This window comes from Urocitellus parryii, chromosome 1 (assembly GCF_045843805.1).
Source record: "Urocitellus parryii isolate mUroPar1 chromosome 1, mUroPar1.hap1, whole genome shotgun sequence".
In the NCBI taxonomy this organism is placed as follows: Eukaryota; Metazoa; Chordata; class Mammalia; order Rodentia; family Sciuridae; genus Urocitellus; species Urocitellus parryii.
Window position 1 is genome coordinate 136,707,969 of NC_135531.1, and position 18,611 is coordinate 136,726,579.

The following is an 18,611-nucleotide window of genomic DNA, read 5'->3' on the forward strand; positions in this document are numbered from 1 at the left end:
GTGGCTGAGGCTGGCCTTGAACTTGCGATGCTCTTGCCTCAGCCTCCAAGGCTGCTGGGATTACAGGTATGTGCAGCTAAATGGCTATATATTTCACTATGTGGTATTAGGTAGAGCAGGGAACAGTGAGCTCTCCTTGGGTATCTTGAGGAAGGCTTCCCTGGAGGTGACTTGGCTCAAAGCAGCATGATGGGTCCTTGCCAGGGACAATTGTTCATAGGGGAGGAAAGAAAAAAGGAAACTTCAGCCCATGACCAGCCCCTTGGAAGGGGTAACTATGAGATATCTCTGGGTATCCAGACAGGTCTACCCTTCCTGACATCAGCTCAGTGTTCTGGTTCATGTTGGTAAGAACATAATCTAGGTCAACCCTTCCTAGAACAGGAATAGAAAAAAGCAACCAATCTCCACATTTTCTTGCCTTTGATTTTATGTTTATCAAGGGAAATCTTGTTTTCATTTTTATAGCAAATGTTTATGACTTTGAACCAGGAACTTGCCTGGGTTGTTTCTCCTGTGTTGCTGTATCCTGTTTCCTGAGTTGCTAGTTTTGAGATTAAGACTTTTAAGAGGGTTTCCAGCCACATCAAAGGGCAGAGACTGAACCCAAGGTAGCTATGGGAGATCTCTCTAGCCCATTTGCCTGGTAATTGCTTCTCCCAAGGAAAGAGTGACTCTGAATACCCAGATATGGATAGATTTTGTCCCTGCCTAACACAGGCATGGCAGCCTTACACAGTATCTTGGTTCTGCATTAGAAACTTCATAGTTTCAAGCAATAGCAACCACCTCTGCCTGACCCATTCACAAATGAATTAGAAGGTCAGTGGCTCAGAGAATTGACTGGAAGGCTACAGAATCAGCCTATGAAACAGAACCAAAGAAGGCTGTGCAGCAAGAGCAGGAAACTGATTAGGATGACCACTGTCATCACCCCCCAAACTCTTAATTGTTTCTTACCTGTCCCTGTGTCGCTATGTCACTCATGTGAGTCCCAGTTTCTGGCAGGAACATCAATTGGTTAAGTCTAGGTCTCAGACCAACACTGTGGCTGGACTGGCTTTCAAAGTAGGAGAAAAGGGCTCTATCTCCCCAAGATGTACACAGTATGGGATCCCCTGAAAAAGGAGGTGTTCGGATGTCCACCACAGCCCCAGGAGGGGATCAGTGAGCAAAGGTCTCCCATGGGGGACCCTGGTATATAAACCAACACTGAGAAATAATATCAGGACTGGAATTGAGTTGTGATTGTGTTTCTCACAGGACAAACACAAGTGAGGAATCAGAAATGATAACTGATACCACTTGCTAACAGTCTCCTATGAATCCGGCACTGAATACATAAGATCAGATCTCATTTGATCTTTCCCTGGAAGCTATGTAGTAGTATCCCTGTTTTACAAATGAAAAAATGGAGCTTCAGGAAGGTTGTTGGGATATTTCCAGGGTTACACAGTTACTGGCATCCAAATTTAGGTCTGCTAGACTTTGGAACTTGCTTTCTTACTACACTGGTTTTCCTATCCTGGGATATACTGAATTGCAGAACATGTTTTTGTCCCTGTTTTATTGCGAAAAATCAAAGTTGGGAATGAGTCTGTCTATAAATCCATCTTCGACACTTCCAGGAAGCTGCTGTCAGTTGTTCTTTGTCCCCAAATTCCTTTGGTATTGCCCAGTTAATGGATACATTCCCCTTTTGTCTTGCTAATTGATCTGCCAGAAAAGTCAAAAGTAACTTGCTATTTTATTTGTTATTGTTTTGTTTCTACTTCTCTTGATGCTTTCCTTGAACTCCTAACTACTGTGTGTGTGTGTGTGTGTGTGTGTGTGTGTGTGCGTGCATGTTTGCAGCCCTGGCAATGTTCCCAAAATATAATGCATGGACAACAATGGATGCTGGATATACCAAAACTGAGGTTTTGGAGCAAAGTCTCCTCTGAGTAACTGATAAGATCCACCAGCTAAGGTCAGAAAGGTTTTCCAGGGGAATGTTGGGGCATTATTCTCTCTCTCCAGGGCCAACAGTCAGCATTCATCCCACATGCACAGGGCATGGTGTCACCTAATTCAGTGCCAAGTCCAGCGTGCAGCCTCCCTGCATAGCCTTGGGCCCAGAGCTCTGAAATGGATTGTTCTTTCATTTAAAATGCTGACCAGGTGACCTCTTAACAATTGGAGATCCAGGAAATTTGGATTAAACAGTAGGGCGCTTCTAGGAGGGGGGATTTTAGGAGTCTAGGAGACTATCTCTTCCCTTTGTAGGGTATAAACACAAAAGGGACAGTCTGGCCATTCATGGCCTGAGGAGGTTGTTATTCTCTCTGGTTTATGCTGTTGGGGTCCAGTTTCTGCTCTCGGGACTAAAATGAACCTTAAGGGACAATTTCCTCTTGGTCCCAGGAAATAGTAAAGTTTGGTCCTCTGGACTTGGCAGAAGAGGAGAGAAATCCATAACCATCCATCTTATTTATTTATCCTCTTTTATCCAAGATAAAACGTGAATGAGGACAGATCAGAGCAGAGGAATGAAATGGTCTGTAATGGTTTAGATCTGGAATGCCCCCCAAAGTCTCATGTTGAAACCATGGTCCCTAATGCTGCGAGTTTCAGAAATGGGGCTTTTAGGCAATGATTGGATCATGAGGGTTCTGACCTCATCTGTATATCCATAGGAGCTTAATGGGCTACCGAGAGATAGGACCTAACCTGTGAAACTATGAGTCAAAATAAAGTTTTCCTCTTCTATATTGTTTGTGACAGGTATTTTTGCCACAGTGACAAAAAGCTAACACATGGTCCCAGGCCTGGAATGAGCCAGGCTGGGGGAGAAAAGTTGAGTTATTATGATCAAAACAAACAGGCTGGGATTTCACCCAGTCTCTGTAGGGAAAAGGTAATATACGTGTACTCACTAGGAATGTGACAGCCCAGCATTCCTTCCCAGGAACTGTGGATCTCAAAGCTTCCATCCCAGGACAGCTAGCCCTCACCCAACCTCAGAGGTCTTGCCTATCCAGAGCCCCCAAAAGAGATGATGAGTTTAATTCTCCTTGTACTTCATTCTTGAAGATCCTTCCTGTAAAGTCCTATCTTTGGACAAGTGGGGTGAATTCAGTGCAAATTTAAAAGTGAACAAACTTGCCCTAAAGGAGCAAGAATTTCAAAAGGGACAGTTCTCAAAGCCAAGGGGTTCTGAGTTTCTGTCTTAGAGACAGCTCCTGTTGAAGTTGACCCCCAAGTCCAGATGGGAGTTTGAAGGAGCAGGGCTGGTAGAGCATCACTCTAAGAAGCTAGGCTCAGGTGCCTGCTACCTGCACCCACCAGAAGATCTAGGAAGTCAGTGTTCCTCAGGATCTCAGTGCCCCAGGAAATAGCAGCCTTCACTTTTAGCTTGAGTTCTGGGTCCTGCTTATCAACACAAACATATCTTTATCTGCCAGCATTGCCAGGATGGGAGGACATGGTCCCAGCCTCCGGCATGCTTATCCTGTGTGACATGAGGGCAGCAGAGAGACCTGGGAGCTGAAGGATTTCAGCAAAGGGCACTCTAAAGGAAAGGCCCAGTTCTTGGCGGAGTGAATATTCATAGGATAGAGTTTTGGTAAGATGGGACAGGGGAGGAGAGGACATAGCAAGAAAAGCATAGCATCAGATAAAGGCAGGGCATTCTTTGGAGTATGGAGGATGCCCCAGAGGTCAAGACCTTGAGAGCCTTAGGTGGTGTGCATATGTCTAGCACACAAAGACCCACTTAGGGAAGTTGGGGTGGACACACAGTCTTCAGGTTTCCTACCACCCTCAAGTAGCAGGAGGGCCTAGACTCTGCTGGGTAGTGGGTGAAATGCAAAGGTGACAAGAATAGTAGACAGAAGGCCACGGTGGGAGTCAATAAGCTTGAAGAGTCCTGGAAATGCGGGTCTGGAAGAGAGTTGTCAAGGGGTGCTGTTGCCATCTGAACCATACAGAGGAACAGGAAGGAGCCTCGAGTTTTGGGAGCATTTTCTCCTCAGAGTTTGAGAGGAAAGGCTGGGGTGCTCCCCTGGCCCCTTGGAGCCCATCCTGGACCTCCCCACAGTAGGGACTGTGGGATGCTTATGGTTTGTCCGGCCAGTCGCACTAAAAATGGGCGGCTGTTGCTGTGGTCGCCCTTTACCTTACGCTCCCGGGGCCAGAGGCCTGAGCACGGTGGGGGAACAAATTGTCCACATTTTTGGCCCTGGACTAGGCTGACTAGCAGACACTGGGAAGGGGCGGTGGCTCCGGGGGCAGCGCTCGCCCGACTCCTCGCTCCCGCCCCTCTTGGCCGGAGGTGGCGCCTTCCCTGTGGCTGCGGCCAGAGCTTGGAGGTGGGGTCGGGGAGCGCGAGCCAGGGCTCTGATGTCACCGCGCGGCCGCGGGCGCCCAGGAGAGAGTCTCAGGCTGGAGCCTCAAGTAAGCGGCGGGGCCGGGGAGTAGGGAGGGGAGGGGAGGGGAGGGTGGCGGGGTCCTTGGGTCTCCTTCCTGCGAGGAGGAGGCTGGGGAGTTTAAGAGGGGCGGTGGCGGCAGCGGTGGTGGCTGCAGGGTTGGGAACAGCCGGTGTGTCGATCTGTCGGGAGGGGTCCTACTGGGAGTCCAGTCTGGTTACTCGAGTGGAGTCAGGCCCCTGCGCACCTTTACCTTTTGCCAGGGTCTAGGAGGGGACAGACCCACCCAGCTGGAGGAGCTCTTGGGGGCGCTGTGTGTGACCAAAACACACCGTGGAGACTTACTCTGCGACCCCCTGTTGCTGCTTTACGGTTGCGGAGCAGCTGGAGAAACGGGTCCCTCCTGCCCCAGAACTTGCCCTCCCCCTGTCCGCGATCTGAGCCCTACTTCGCAGACTGTAAACCCCACAGGAAAAGAGAAATGCTCAGGTCGACGGCCATCCGCTCTCCCGCGGCTCGGCGTGGCTCGGCGTGACTCTGCCGCCCTCTGCGGTCGCCAGAGCCTGCGCCTCTCTGCTGTCTCACATGTCCCAGATCTTGAAGCAGCAGGTATGTGGTCCATCCACAGCCACAGCCGCCCTTCCCCAAGAGCTACCAGCATCCTGCATTTCCTGCTCAAAGAGGGGAGCTAGGGTTTCTGGAGACTCTACGATTGGGCTGCAGAGACCACTGAGTCTGAAAACCAGCAGCGCAGATACTGCGTGGGGTGTTCTGTCTGCATGATGAGGCTGGGAGAGCCACAGAACTTGCCAGAACTCCCAGCCAGTCAGATCTAGCTGGGATGCTGGGATTCAAGACATAGTCCGGAACCTCGGAACCCCGTCTGGCAGGGAGATCGTTATGCATCCAGCGTCCCCACATTGAGTCCCATCCTGAAGGAATACCAACACAAAAGGGTGGCTTGGGCAACGTATCACAGACAGATCAGATGGGAAGTGGCCTTTGATAAAGGGAGGATTTAATTCTGATGATTTGTTGCATTTGGGGTTCTCTTGTACCTCTCTGGTGAGTTTACCTATATTTACTCCCATTGCTTTGGTGTGATTTTTATCCACAGGAAACTGTCTTCATCGATTTCTCCAACATCCTGTAAAATCCTGGGTTTGTCTGTCCTACCCTCTTTGCAGAGCTCCAGACCCACATTCCTACTGTGGCCAGACTTGCCACAGACATGGAAAGGCCTACAGACCCCAGACTAAATGAGCACTGGACCCCTTGGCCAGTCCTCAACCCTAGTTTCCTCCTTCCAGACTGGCACCTCCATCCCCCAGACCTCTGGCTCTGAACCCTGAACCCATATTTGTCTTCTCTTCCTGTCTTGCTCCTTCATTTAGATGAATGGAATGTTCTTATGGAATGTTTCCCTACTCCCGGGCCCTTATCTGGTGGTTTCCTAGCAGGGATTTCATGCTCTCCCCTTGCTCTAGTGGGGCTTGGTAAAATGAAGCCTCTGGGCTTCAGTTCAGCAAGAGGCACAGTCTGTGCTGCCCAGCCCACAACTGACACTAATGCTGAGGCTGGGACTTCTAGGATATGGCTTCCCTGTCCAGCCACAGGGACTGTCTGGACTGTAAGAGGCTTCTTGTATGCAACCAGATGAGTGTGAAACTCCTTGCTCCTATGCTGAAGGTCCCAAACACACACCAAAGCATCTGGGCTGTGGTGATATAGCTGGTTCTGCAAAAGGGCTGATGTGAACATCCTGTGCGGACATTAACCTACTGGGGCCATCAATGCAAAAACATCCTCGAGACAAGTTAGGATCCATAAGAAACAGACAAGTATACACATGTTTTATCCTCCATTCCAATTCTTTTTATCTGATGAATTCAGAATCTTTTGTTTACACAGTAACTTCAAAAAAGATATATTTTCATGACCTCTTTTTCCATATTGGGGATTGAACCCAGGATCACTGAACTACACCCCCAGTCATTTTTTGGGGGGGAGGGTAAATGGAGGTTACTTGGGATTTAGGGTCCAGGGGTACTTTACCACTGAGATACATCTTCAGTCTCCCCCCCCACACACTTTTTTTTTTTTTAATTTTTGAGGCAGGATCTCACTAATTTGCTGAGGCTGACTTCAAACTTGTGATACTCCTGTCTCAGCCACCCCTATTGCATCCCCAGCCTCATTAAGTAGGCCAGCACTCTGACCTACTTAAAAATCCTCCTGCCTCAGCCTCCTGAGCAGCCAGGATTACAGGTGCCACCACACCTGGTGATTTTCATGACCTCTTTTGAGAAAGTATCTTTGTATTTGGTCACCCCTGCCTTTTGCAGCCAACATAGGCAGGAATGGGTGGCATGAGCTAGCCCATGAACTGGGCTTAGAAGGACTGTGAAGAGAGAGAGCTGGTGTTTGAGGTCAAGAGTAGACTTCCTAGAGGAGGCAATTGTTTTCCTAGGAGCTTTACTCAAGAGTAGATTCTTGTTTAGAGAGTAGAAACATTTTGCAAAACATGTTCCCAAACCAGAGTATGTGGACCAATCTGCAGGGCTGTGGTTAATGGTCACGGAGATGCCCCCAGGCAGATGACATCAGATGTTGTGAGCTCCAGGTCTGCTGAAAGCCCTCACTAGGGATGTTGCAACATTCTCTCCCATATCCTCCCACCACTAACCCCACTACCTGTCCTCACCAGCAATCTGTAGTATCCTGGGTCTCAAGGTGGTGGGTGGAAGGTGACTCTGAATTACAAATAGTTTCTGGGATGCTCAAATAAGCCTGCTTTTCTATTCCACTCCAGTTGTGGATCACCAAAATCTTTCTATACTCTCCACCAAGCATCTTAGGAAAGATAAGCTCCCCGCCTAGGTTATTGGGAGCCCCAGGTTGCCAAGCCTCAAAGCTACTATCAGCTGGGCACAGGGGTGCATGCCTATAATCCCAGTGACTCGGGAGGCTGAGGCAGGAGGATCGAAAGTTCAAAGCCAGCCTTAGCAACTTAGCAAGGCACTAAGTAACTTAGCTGGACCCTATCTCAAAGTAAAATATAAAAACATGCAGGAGATAATGACTCAGTATTTAAGCGCCCCTGGGTTCAATCCCCTGTACCAACCAACCAACAAACCAAACCAACAAAAAAGTCACCCTGACGCAGGCACACACATCCACCTCTTCCCTTTGCTCCCTCTCCCAGCCCCGGGGAGGTATGATTTCCAGCCACTCCTACTGTGCCTACCCACTCTGTTTGTTTCTAATAATAGATAAGTAACCTGGCTGGTCAGGGTCTAATAGTGACAAGCGCCTCACCTATTCTGTTCCTTCTCCAGAAAAGACTGTCAGAAAGGCAAGAAGGGTGGGCAAAAGCCAAAAAGCCCTCTTCTTTTCAACCAAGGCCACCCCTACATCTTTTCCCTGAAAATCTGTTCCTTCCCCTGCCATTCAACAAACATTTATTTAACATTGACTGCATGCTAGGCACTGTGTCAGGCACTGAGTGATGAATAAGGGCAGGGCCTGTCCTCAGGAAGCTCAGGGGTGGGAATGGGGAAGGGAATGGTAAGCTAATAATTATATTGCAGGATGGTGAATGCTGTGGAAACTCAGGACTGTGGGCATCACAAAATACAAAGAGACCTCTAAGCTTAGTCAATTAGAGGAAGCAAGAAAATCAGGGCAAGGGGTGGGAGTCAGTTAGTCATTCTCAGACAAAAGTCAGTATCTCAGAAATAGTGTATTCTGGAATCTGCCAGTAGTTTGTGGGGAGGCAATATTTCCCATGTGAAGTTTGAGCTTTGTTGGGTTTGGAAAGGACATGATAAACTGGTTTTCAGTAGGGTTGCCTCTAGGAAATGGATTCTTGTTGCAGTGAGTTTGGAGGCATGCCCAGATTTCAGCCAGGGCTCTGCCACTTACCAGCTGTGTGCCCTTGGACAAATCATTTCCCCTCAGAATCTCAAGGTCCTTATCTGTAAAATCCAGATAGTGGTGAGAATCAAGATGAATATTTATATGAAGACCCAGAATATAAGAATATGCACAGAAGCAGGGAGAGAGGCTGTGATGTTGCCCCTGCCCTCTGTGATCTGAGAACATTTTCAGCATTGTTTTATCCGGCAGAGATCACATGGAGAAGCTAGCAGAGATCACATGGAGAAGCTAACGAAGTGGCCAGGAAGCAGCCTGGGTGGAATAGGTGGGGGTTGGTGCACAAGTATGTTCTCAGCGCAGCAGGAGGTGGCAGGGTAGAGGCCTCCACTGGGAGTCCTAGCAGGGAATGGACTAAGTGCCAATCGCTTTCCCTGAGCAGAGGCCCTCAACTTCCAGAGCAGCTCTCTGCGATTGGTCTTACTGCCCATGCCATCCTTGACCCCAAGGTTACTCTGCCAAAATAATGTCATCCTATGGGCCATGTGACCAGAGGGGACGTGTAAGCCTCTGGCTCTCCGTGGTGAAGGGCCAGCAGTCTGTCTTAGCCTTTACTTGGAACACCACCACACTTGTTTTTCTAGGATCCACGGAACCAGCCTGCTCCTTCTGCACAGCCATGGAAGCCCTGGGTCCCAGGGACGACAGCGCCTCCCCGGCCTCATCCACACCAAGCCTAGACTTACGGCGGCTGTCCACTCGCGCCGACTCGGCCTATGGTTCTTTCTCGGCCCCTGAGGCACGCACGCCTTCGCCTCGCGCGGATCTCCACCCTTACCTCGACTGGGAATACGTGCGCGTGGTTTGGGGCGGCCCGGCCCCAGCTCCCCCTGATGCCGATCCTCCCACCACGCAGCGGCCGAGGCCAGCTGTTGCTGCGTGCTGTGAGCCATGGCCCCCAGAGGTCCAGGGAACCCCGGGGCCACTCAGCAGACAAGCAACCCCGCTGCTATACGCGCTGGCTGCAGAGGCTGAGGCCGGGGCGCAGGCAGCCGAGCCACCCAGCCCGCCAGCTTCCTGGGCGGCCTACCGCCAGCGATTGCAGGGCGCGCAGCGGCGAGTGCTCCGGGAGACATCCTTCCAGCGCAAGGAGCTCCGCATGAGCCTGCCCATCCGCCTGCGGCCAGCTGTCCCCGCGCGGCCCCCCACTGCGCACCCGCGTTCCGCCTCGCTTAGCCACCCGGGCGGGGAGGTAGGACCCACGGGCTCCGGGGCTCCAGCGCCAGGATCCACTGGTCCGGGGCGCCTCGCCAATCAGCAGGGGAAATGGTGCTTCTCAGAGCCAGGAAAGTTGGATTGCATGGGTCGGGGTGGTGGGCTGGCGCGGGAGTGCTTGAGCTTGGCCTGCTCCAGCTCTGGCCTCAGCAGTCCTGAGCCCCAGGAGTTGCAGGCTGAGGTCAAAGGGTTGCAGTGTTGGGCGCAGGCTGAGGCCCAACCCCAAAGCACAGCGGAGCTGAACTCCGGGTCCATGAAGCTTGGCAATGCCTGTAGGCCTGCCAGTCGGAGTCAGAGCCCGTCAGGAGAGGTCTTGAGCCCCTGGAAAGGTCCAGGAGGGGCCGTGGCCCCTGTCCAGGTATGGAGATAGAGGATGCAGGCTTGTGGTGGAGGGGAGCATGTGGGAGATGACCACATTTCAGTCAACTGCTCACCTTTCCAGGCTGTTTCCCAAGCAGCAGAAAACCCCAGACCACCGTTTCAGACCAAACTTTCCAGGTGAGACACATGGACCACTCTGGAAGTTGTGGGAGGCTGCTTTCACAGCTCTTGCTTAAGAAAGGACCCTGCCAGCCCCTCCAGCCAACCCTCATTTTGAGCCTTCTGTCTTGCAAACTGCACACTTTTCTGTTTCCTTGGTGCAGCACAAAGACTTTCCTTCCTGGTCACTGTGGTCAGTGTGAGATCCCTGCCTCCAGATTCTTGACACAGAAGGAAGCTGCACTGGTGCATCCTGCAGAGGACCCCCAGAGCAGCCCTGCCAAGTGTGAGCAGGAGGTCTCAGAGATCTGCATGGAGTCTCCATATGCCCTCCTTCCCTCCCTTCCTGATGATGAAGTGTTCCTGGAAGAAACCCTGCATGTTGGAATGAGATCACTTCCAGACTCCCATATCCCCCAGGAGTTTCCAATCAGGTGAATTCCTTCTTGCTTCCAAGCAGAGTGAGACACTCTCCCTCACACATAAACCTCTAGAAATGCTAGAGGGGCAGGGAACCTTCTCCTAGCTGGATCCTGGAAGGCTAGGTAGTTGGGGTGGGGGTGGGGGAAGGCATCCCTCGAAGATCACTCTGGCCTCAGTCAGAGATTTTTTTTTTTTTTTGATTCAGTATCTTTTCTGTTTCCAGTGTCCATACCTCTGACCAGCAGTGTGGAACTGGCTTGGGCCAAAGGACTGGCCAGGCTTCAGTCCCCCCAGAGTGCACCCTGCATGAATGTCTGGGGACTGCAGGGGCAGGTGACTGCTGGCAGGAGATGAATGGTTCTGTGGGTATCTGCAGGCCCACAAGCTATATCCCCCTTGGGACTGCAAATGGTGACATCTCAATCATTGATACCAGTGGACTGCTTACCACTGACCACCCTGCAGTTGATGCCCTGAAACCTTCAGGCAAAGATAAACTAGGGTCCCCTCACCATACTTCCCTGGCCTGGGGTACTGGACAGCCTGGTTCCAAGCCAACATGGCCATGTCAACGTCTTGAGGAGCTGGTTCAGGAGCTGGCCAGACTGGATCCCTCTCTAAGTGATACTCTTACCTCCCAGCCATGCCCAGAGCCACCCCTGGGCCTGCTGGATGGGCTGATTCCTTTAGCAGAAGTCTGGGCTGCAATGAAGCCAGGCTGTGGTGAAGCTGGAGAAGAGGGTCCTGGTACTTCTGAGCCAGGGTGAGTGAGAGGCACCAGGGGCTCAGGATTCTAAGCTTCCACAGTCTGGGACAGGACAACCCAGGGAATTCTAACTTTGTCCCCAGGTCCTATCAATTCAACTTTACCCAGCTCCTGCCAACTTCTCAGGAGATGACAAGGCCTGAAAACTCTCCCTCCTGTCCTATGCCTGACTGTCCTAATGCCCAAACATCAAACAACAGCATCCAGGCTAAGAAAGTGAGTGTGGAGAAGTTGGTGGACGCTGGGTGGGGCAAGAGTCCAGTGTCTGGGCTGGGAAGACAGAGGCCCAGCCCTGGCCTTGAGTACCCAGCCCCTCCCTGTAGGTGGAGCTAGCTGGCCTTCTCCAAGAGATGCTGCAGGACCTTCACATCCAGGAGGAGCGGCTGCAAGATGCTGCCCAAGAATGGACCAGACGCAGGGTGGCTCTGGAATCCGCAGTGGGCCAGGCCTGTGCACCCCGGGAACTGGAGCGGTTCAGCCGGTTCTTGGCCGACCTGGAGCGCGTCCTTGGCCTCCTGCTGCTACTCGGCAGTCGCCTGGCCCGTGTGCACCATGCCTTAGCCCGGATGGGCCCAGATGGTGACCCTGATGAGCGGGTAAAGGGGGTTCAGGCTGGGGGAGAATTGGGCGGGGAGGCATTTTTGTCTCTGGCTGAAACCATCCCGGGATCAGCGGTGCCTTACTGCTGTCACAGCATTCTCTCCCTGTGGCTCTAGGACTCTCTGTTGCAGCGACTTGGGCTTCTGCAACGGCAGCAGGAAGATGCCAAGGAGCTGAAGGAGCATCTGGCTCGGCGTGAGCGGGCCCTGCGCGAGGTGTTGGCGAGGGCACTGTCTGCAGAGGAGTTGTGCTCCTACAGTGAGCTGCTGGTGGGCAAGGCCACCCTTCTGACCCAGCAGCGCTGCCTGGAGGAACATGTCCGGCTCTTTCAGAACCAACTAGACGCTCTTGGGAGCAACCTTGACCTTCGTCCCATCTCTCCCAGGCCGTCCTGGCCCCCAGAGACCTGCCCTCAGGATAAACCACCCTTCCTTCCTCCCTCTATCTAGTTACAGGTGGCAGGATGGGGCACTGCCCTACCTCACCCACACAACTGGGGCCATGCTGGCTTATTGGGTGCTTTCCCTTGAGGAAGCCAGAGAAGACCCAGGCTGGTTGTTTTCCCAGGCTACTCCTTCCTGGTATTCTCATGTGACCTTACCCATGTCTGGTGGGTTATTTAGGGATTAACTTAAGAACCTTAAAAATGGCAATATCGCCCATTTTTATGATGAAAGAGGGGCTTTGTTAGTACTGGTTGGAGAAAGAGGAGACAAGTCTGAGGAGCACTTCTACTTGAGATACAAAATGGCCTTATTTTTTCAATAAAAGTTTCTAATAGAAGTGTGTGTGTGTGTGTGTGTGTGTGTGCGCGCGCACGCACGCGCATGTGTATCCATCCTGCACACAAATGGAAAGAAGAGGAAAAGGAAGGGGTCTTGTTTATAAATGCAGCCACCAGGGAGTGGAGTAGGTCCACCCCTATAATCCCAGCAACTCAGTAGGATGAGGCAGGAAAATCACAGTTCAAGGCCAGTCGGGCAATTTGTGTCTCAAGATGAAGGTTTAAAAAGGGCTGAGGTGGTAGCTCAGTGGTAGAGTGCTTGCTTAGCATGCTTAAGGCTCAAGGCCCTGGGTTCAATCCTAATACCTACAGGCCCCAGTCCTGGCTGACCAGAGCAGAAGAGGGACTTGGCAGAATATCAGGTCTGGCAATGTCTAGGAAGACTGAAAGTAAAAGTAAAAAGGGCCAGGTAGACAACGGGCTCTAAACACCACTGCCATTACAGTAATTAGCTATTATGTTGACTGCATCACTATCACAAAAGCCTAGGTCTGATCAGCTGAGTCCAGGTCTCCTTAGCTGGTTTTAAGCAGACCCTCTCAACTTCAGTATGGAAGTTGGAGTACTATCTCCTTTTAAGATTCAAGGAAGGGCTGGGGATGTGGCTCAAGCAGTAGCGCGCTCACCTGGCATGCGTGAGGCCCAGGTTCGATCCTCAGCACCACATACCAACAAAGATGTTGTGTCCGTCGAAAACTAAAAAATAAATATTAAAAAAAAAAAAAGATTCAAGGAAGAGGGAATTCCCCCAAATTGAACATGGGTAAAGATCTTTGCTGCCTAAAATCCTTTACAAATGCCCAGTACACTTGGATATTTGGGAACATTCATCCCAAGACTCAGAAACAATTTTCCTCTTCCGGTTCAAAACTTGGAGCTGGGCACCATGGTCCACATCTTTAGAACCAGCATTTGGGAGGCTGAAATGAGAATATTTGCTTGAGACCATGAATTCAAGACCAGTTTGAGCAACATAGTGAGACTCCACCTCAATAAACAAAACTGAGCTTATTCAGTTCTTTTTCAGAGGCCCCCACTGAGTTAGCCAGGGCAGTGAGGGTAGTTGAGGATAGAAACTGAAAGGGAGGAGTGGGATCTGGAGACCCTCCATGCAGGGACAGAGCGCCTGGAAAGGCAGCTGCAGTTGTACACCAAAGAGAATTATCTGGGGGTGGGCTGAGGTGGTATGAAACATAGAACAAAGTCCCCACCACTTGTGCATCAGCTCTATGTACATAGAATCAGGTTTGCAGTTGTGCATGTGAAAATGTTTCAGTATTGTAGCTGTAAACACCAGAGACAAGAATATTATTTTGCAAAGGTTAAGGATATTTTTGGAAGTTGGGCACATTAAAAGGCATGAGTGTGTATTTAAAGCCTACTGACCCTAAAGTGAGAAATCTCTGCTTCTGAGCTTGTTTTCTGATGTGCATTGTCACTAAGTGCAACTGGTTGGGAATTTTAAATGGTTGTATTCATACCAAAAGCATTAGTTATAACAGTCGTGCTATTGAGCACAGAACAATGCTCACATTGTACCTCCTTATAAAAAACATATGGAGCTCCTGCTGAGGCCATTGCGGGTTCTAACATTATGCTTTGCTTCTCTCCTTTGAACACTGTGGGCGGGGTCTCAGTTCCAAGGTCCTCAGCTGAGCAAGTCTGCATTATAGACGGAAGCTACTAATTTCTTCCTTTTTGTCCTGTATAGTTCTCCATTGCATTCTCCCATTATGGTATTCTTAGAAACACATTTAAGCGCTGTTGTCTATTAGGCCAATGGGAATTGTATGTTTCAGACAAAGCACTTCCAGCCTGGGTCAGGCATTGAGTGCATGGGTATGGAGGTAGGGGCATCTGCCATCTTTCGTTGAAACTGAACTTTAGTTCTGTGCTGGTCTTTCCATGGGGGAATATGAAGCGTCTGTGCTCAATCCTGGTAGCTCAAGAGTAGGGCCACTCTTTCTGCTCTGGTCCTTCTGTCTTGCCTGTCCTTCCTGCCGATTTTCCTCACTTCCATGCTGTTATTCCTTCAGAGAGCAAGAATGAGTTGTTCAGACATGTTCTGTATTGCCAACACAGACCTCAAGACTTTTGGGGGACCCGAAGTCCGGTGAATTGACCCTCCAGGACACTGCCAGCAGAGGGCACTGTTCTCTTTAAGGTGAAAGCTACCCCCCACCGTTATCACCCGCAGCCTCTCCAGCTAGCAAACTCTGGTCAAGCCACTAGGACTTTGCCATGTCCTGCAGAGCTGTGGCCCTGCTGGGCCTGAAAACTGGAGCTGAGCCTTTGCTTCTGTCAGAAGGAAATTCTGGCTAGCTAAGCAGGGAAAGGCTGGCTCGCTCTCCTTTGCCACAAGGTCTCTGCTGGAAAGTGCTTGGCTAATGAGAAGTGCAGGGGAGGAAAGCCGGGGGTGTCGATCCTGGGCATCGGTATTACAATAGGCCTTGCGCAGATTCCCAGGGTGGAAAAGAGTGTTGCACGAGTTGCAATTGGGGTTTCTGCCGCCCGACGCCTTTAGCCGCCCGCGTCCGTGACTCCTGGTCGCCTCCCACCCCTGGCTGCCTGAGACTGTGCCCTGGGGCCTTGAAGGAGCTTCGGCTTCTGCTGGAGTGGTTGCCCGGCAACAGGCAGCCCCGCGGCTGCCTCCCCTGCTCGCCTCGCACCGCCCCCGCTGCTCCTCCTAATAAGGATTTAATTAGTGTACTTTTTACCTTCAGACTGTAAATTGGAAGCAGAATGGGGAAGCAGTGTTCCGCGGTGCTCCAAACCAGTGAGCAATCTGTCTTGAACATCCTGCTCGGCACACAAAGTACCTCCCTGAGCGACTGGCGTAAACCTCAGGGATCCTCTCTGGAACAAATTGCCGTGCTGTTCATTCAGATGTAAATCAGAAGCTGAAGAGCAAATTTAGGTCAAACGTAGTTGAGGACTTTAAAGAGAAGAGGTGAAAGGGGAATTTGGGGACGTGGGGAGGCAGAGGGGTACTTGCTATGAAGAAATCCTCCCCCAGGCCCGTAGTGTTACTGTTATAGCCTCTGCTCTTAAAAGGTCACAAAAAGCACGTGTCTGTTGTCTTTGATATTTAAATGAACACGCACTTCCCAGTAGCAGGAATTTTTTTCCTATGTGGGAGAGGTCTGCATTTCTTTCTCCCTTCTCTTCTCTTGCAGGTAGGCACACATCCAGCTACCCGGGCTTCCTAGAGTCAAGTGCAGAGTTAGGCCAGTTCAAGGCAAAAGGCTCTCTGCAGAGCCATAGAGAATCTATTTATGAAACCATTTTCAATGGTCACAGAGTTTCTTCAGGTAAAAGTAAAAAAATGGGGGGAATATGGATCCTGGGTGGGTCTAGACTTATAACCCCGTGTTCTGGGGTTTCACCCCCCCTCCATCCTGGGCAATAGTTTAGGTGTCATAGGTTGGTTGCTAGAGCAATATGGGCTAAGAAAGACAATTGTTTTTAACTTTTACTTATATGTGGTGCTGAGGATCAACCCAGTGCTTCACATGTGCTAGGCAAGCACTCTACCACTGAGCTACAACCCCAGCCCTGAGGCTTCTATTTTAACTAAAATGATATTATATACAGAACAGGATAATTTCCTTTTTGTGGGAATATGTTTTTTCCTAGTTCAGTGAATTAATTTATGTATGCAAATACTGACATGGTAAAAAAAATGGTGATCATATTGAGGAAATCCATAAACCAGTGCTATATAGTTTTGGAATGTAGGCATGTACACTGTGGAACCAACTCAGTACCCTTGTAATATCTCCAGTTGGCAATGGAATTCAGGAAAAGCCTTACTTATTCCATAAGTTCCTCCCTCCCCACAGCCCATTAGAATAGGTACTGCATCATAAGTCCCACAGAGGAAGGAGATGTGAGCTTGGAGAATTGGGTGACTTGCTCAAGGTCCCTAAGTGAGTAAGGGGCTGAGACCACCTTGCTTCTAGACAGGACAGGGTAATGGAAAAGAACACAGGGATGCCACCCCAACTCTGTCATTACTAGCTGTGAGGCCCTAACAAGTTACTAAAAGTTTCAGTTCCCTCATTTTACAATCAAGATATTAATTATATTCCTTATAAGGTTTGGTTAAATATTTAGAGTTGTGCCTGGCACTTGCTTAATGTACATGGCTTATGTTGTATGTATTATCCCTACCCTAGATCTCCATTAGGTGAATGAGACTTGTTCAAGAATACCTTAATCTCCATATGGGAAATGTAAAAATTTATTAGAAAGTTTGCTATGGATATGACTCATGCACCTCAATATCAACGATTAACTTTTCTCCCATTAAAAGGAGTCATTATCCTCTCTGAGACAATTTTACCACCTAAATAGCCTTAACAGTTCATTTTTGGGAATGCCCTTCTAGAGGAGAGCCTATTTTTTTTTAAATTTTTAATATTTATTTTTTAGTTCTCGGCAGACACAACATCTTTGTTGGTATGTGGTGCTGAGGATCGAACCCGGGCCGCACGCATGGCAGGCGAGCGCGCTACCGCTTGAGCCACATCCCCAGCCCGAGGAGAGCCTATTGCTGGGCAATATATAGTTCTTTTTAAAAAAATTATTAAATATATGAATATATGGTTCTTGAAATCTCTCTCTTTTTCTCTCTCTCTGTATGTATTTTCTACTGTCTTACTTTATAATTTCAGAATGTCCTGGTCTGAAATAAAATAACAGTGGTTTTCTAACACCTGAGTTTTAGGTTTACCAATCCTTAACTCTTGCCAAATGTTTTATTTTGCTTGGACACTCTTTAGAAACACAGAGATTCCTTTGGCCATTCAAATAACACTTTTCTGATGTAAGTATGCAATAAACTATTTAATTATTAGTGTTAGTTTAGATTTTGTCTCTCAAGGCAAGTGATATCTGTGTCTGTGATCTGTTATCCTGTCTCAATCAAATATCTTCTTTATCATAGAAAATCTCTAATATTTCATTCTTTTAGATCTTCAGCTACTAAAATTGCTATAATTATTGCCTCCCACATTTTTTTCTTAAGAGGCAGAATATTTAATTTGCATTTTAAAATAATTTATGCAGACTAGTTAGAGTTCCACACAAGGAAGGTATGAAGGGTCAGATCAGGGCCTGTATTTATCCACAGTTCTTGGCTACTGTAACTATGTGTGGTTGACTCTTAGTTTGGAGAGAAATCCAAATTCTTTCAGTAATAGAATGCTTGAAAGAAGTAGAAGAATGAGAGGGAAAAGAAAAAAGTAGGTAAAAAGAAAATAAAAACACAGTAGCAAAAGCTGAATAATGTTTAAGGGAAGTACATCTCACAAAAACGTGAATAAAATGCTGTTTATTTTGTTGCTTAAATCAAAACATTCCATGAATGATTTGCCTTAAATAACTTCAAAGGCCTCACTGATATATATTGAAGAAGAGGGAAAGCCCTACTACTCTCTGCCACAAAAATCATTTGATATAACTAATGACATGCAAACATAATTTGCAAAAGCAGACCATTATCACGATATGACATAAAAAAGTTGACTGAGCAAATAGATTTGACATCTTTGAAATAGAAAATGTACCATTATAATTATCCTGTGCCAAACCTGGGAAATCTTGGCAATATCTACAAGCCTTCTCAATTTACAGACAGAAACAAAGGTCCAGAGAAGTTAAGTTCTCAGTTCAATGTCACTGAGCAAAGATTCTTCTACATGTTATTTTAGAATAAATTGTCTACTTTCAATTTTTTTAAAAAATAGATCCACATACTTTTTGCTTATTCAGGATTTTCAAGTAAAAGAGTTACTCCTTAATTGTATCAATTACTATTTAATCAGTTGTGTTTCTGGTATGATGTTATAACTTTTTTTCCTTTGAATATTCACCCATTGCACTGAAAGGTTTAGCAAGGTGTGAAAATCACAGATTCAGAAATGTGGCACTAAGGCATAATTCACAAAGAGATCACAATTTAAGAAAACTAAATATTCATGCCAAATCAGAATAGCCA

The 18,611-nt window shown here is 48.7% G+C and overlaps 1 protein-coding gene across 1 annotated transcript; it reads left to right on the top strand.

Annotated features, from left to right (window-relative positions):
- The first annotated feature begins 4,362 nt into the window (after window positions 1–4,362).
- Window positions 4,363–12,565, top strand: Shroom1 (shroom family member 1). The gene is made up of 8 exons (XM_077797335.1): window positions 4,363–4,434; window positions 8,927–9,915; window positions 10,000–10,055; window positions 10,202–10,471; window positions 10,684–11,223; window positions 11,310–11,442; window positions 11,550–11,822; window positions 11,943–12,565. The coding sequence occupies exons 2-8, from the start codon at window positions 8,962–8,964 to the stop codon at window positions 12,273–12,275; spliced, it is 2,559 nt and encodes an 852-aa protein (XP_077653461.1). The 5' UTR covers window positions 4,363–4,434; window positions 8,927–8,961; the 3' UTR covers window positions 12,276–12,565.
- Window positions 12,566–18,611: the final 6,046 nt, after the last annotated feature.

Bases quoted from the DNA above. Each gene is read 5' to 3' on its own strand.
- Shroom1 (XM_077797335.1), top strand. From the start codon at position 8,962: ATGGAAGCCCTGGGTCCCAGGGACGACAGCGCCTCCCCGGCCTCATCC. The intron at 10,056-10,201 runs GTGAGACACATG...TCCTTGGTGCAG, and splicing joins TTTCAGACCAAACTTTCCAG to CACAAAGACTTTCCTTCCTG. The intron at 10,472-10,683 runs GTGAATTCCTTC...TTCTGTTTCCAG, and splicing joins CCCCAGGAGTTTCCAATCAG to TGTCCATACCTCTGACCAGC.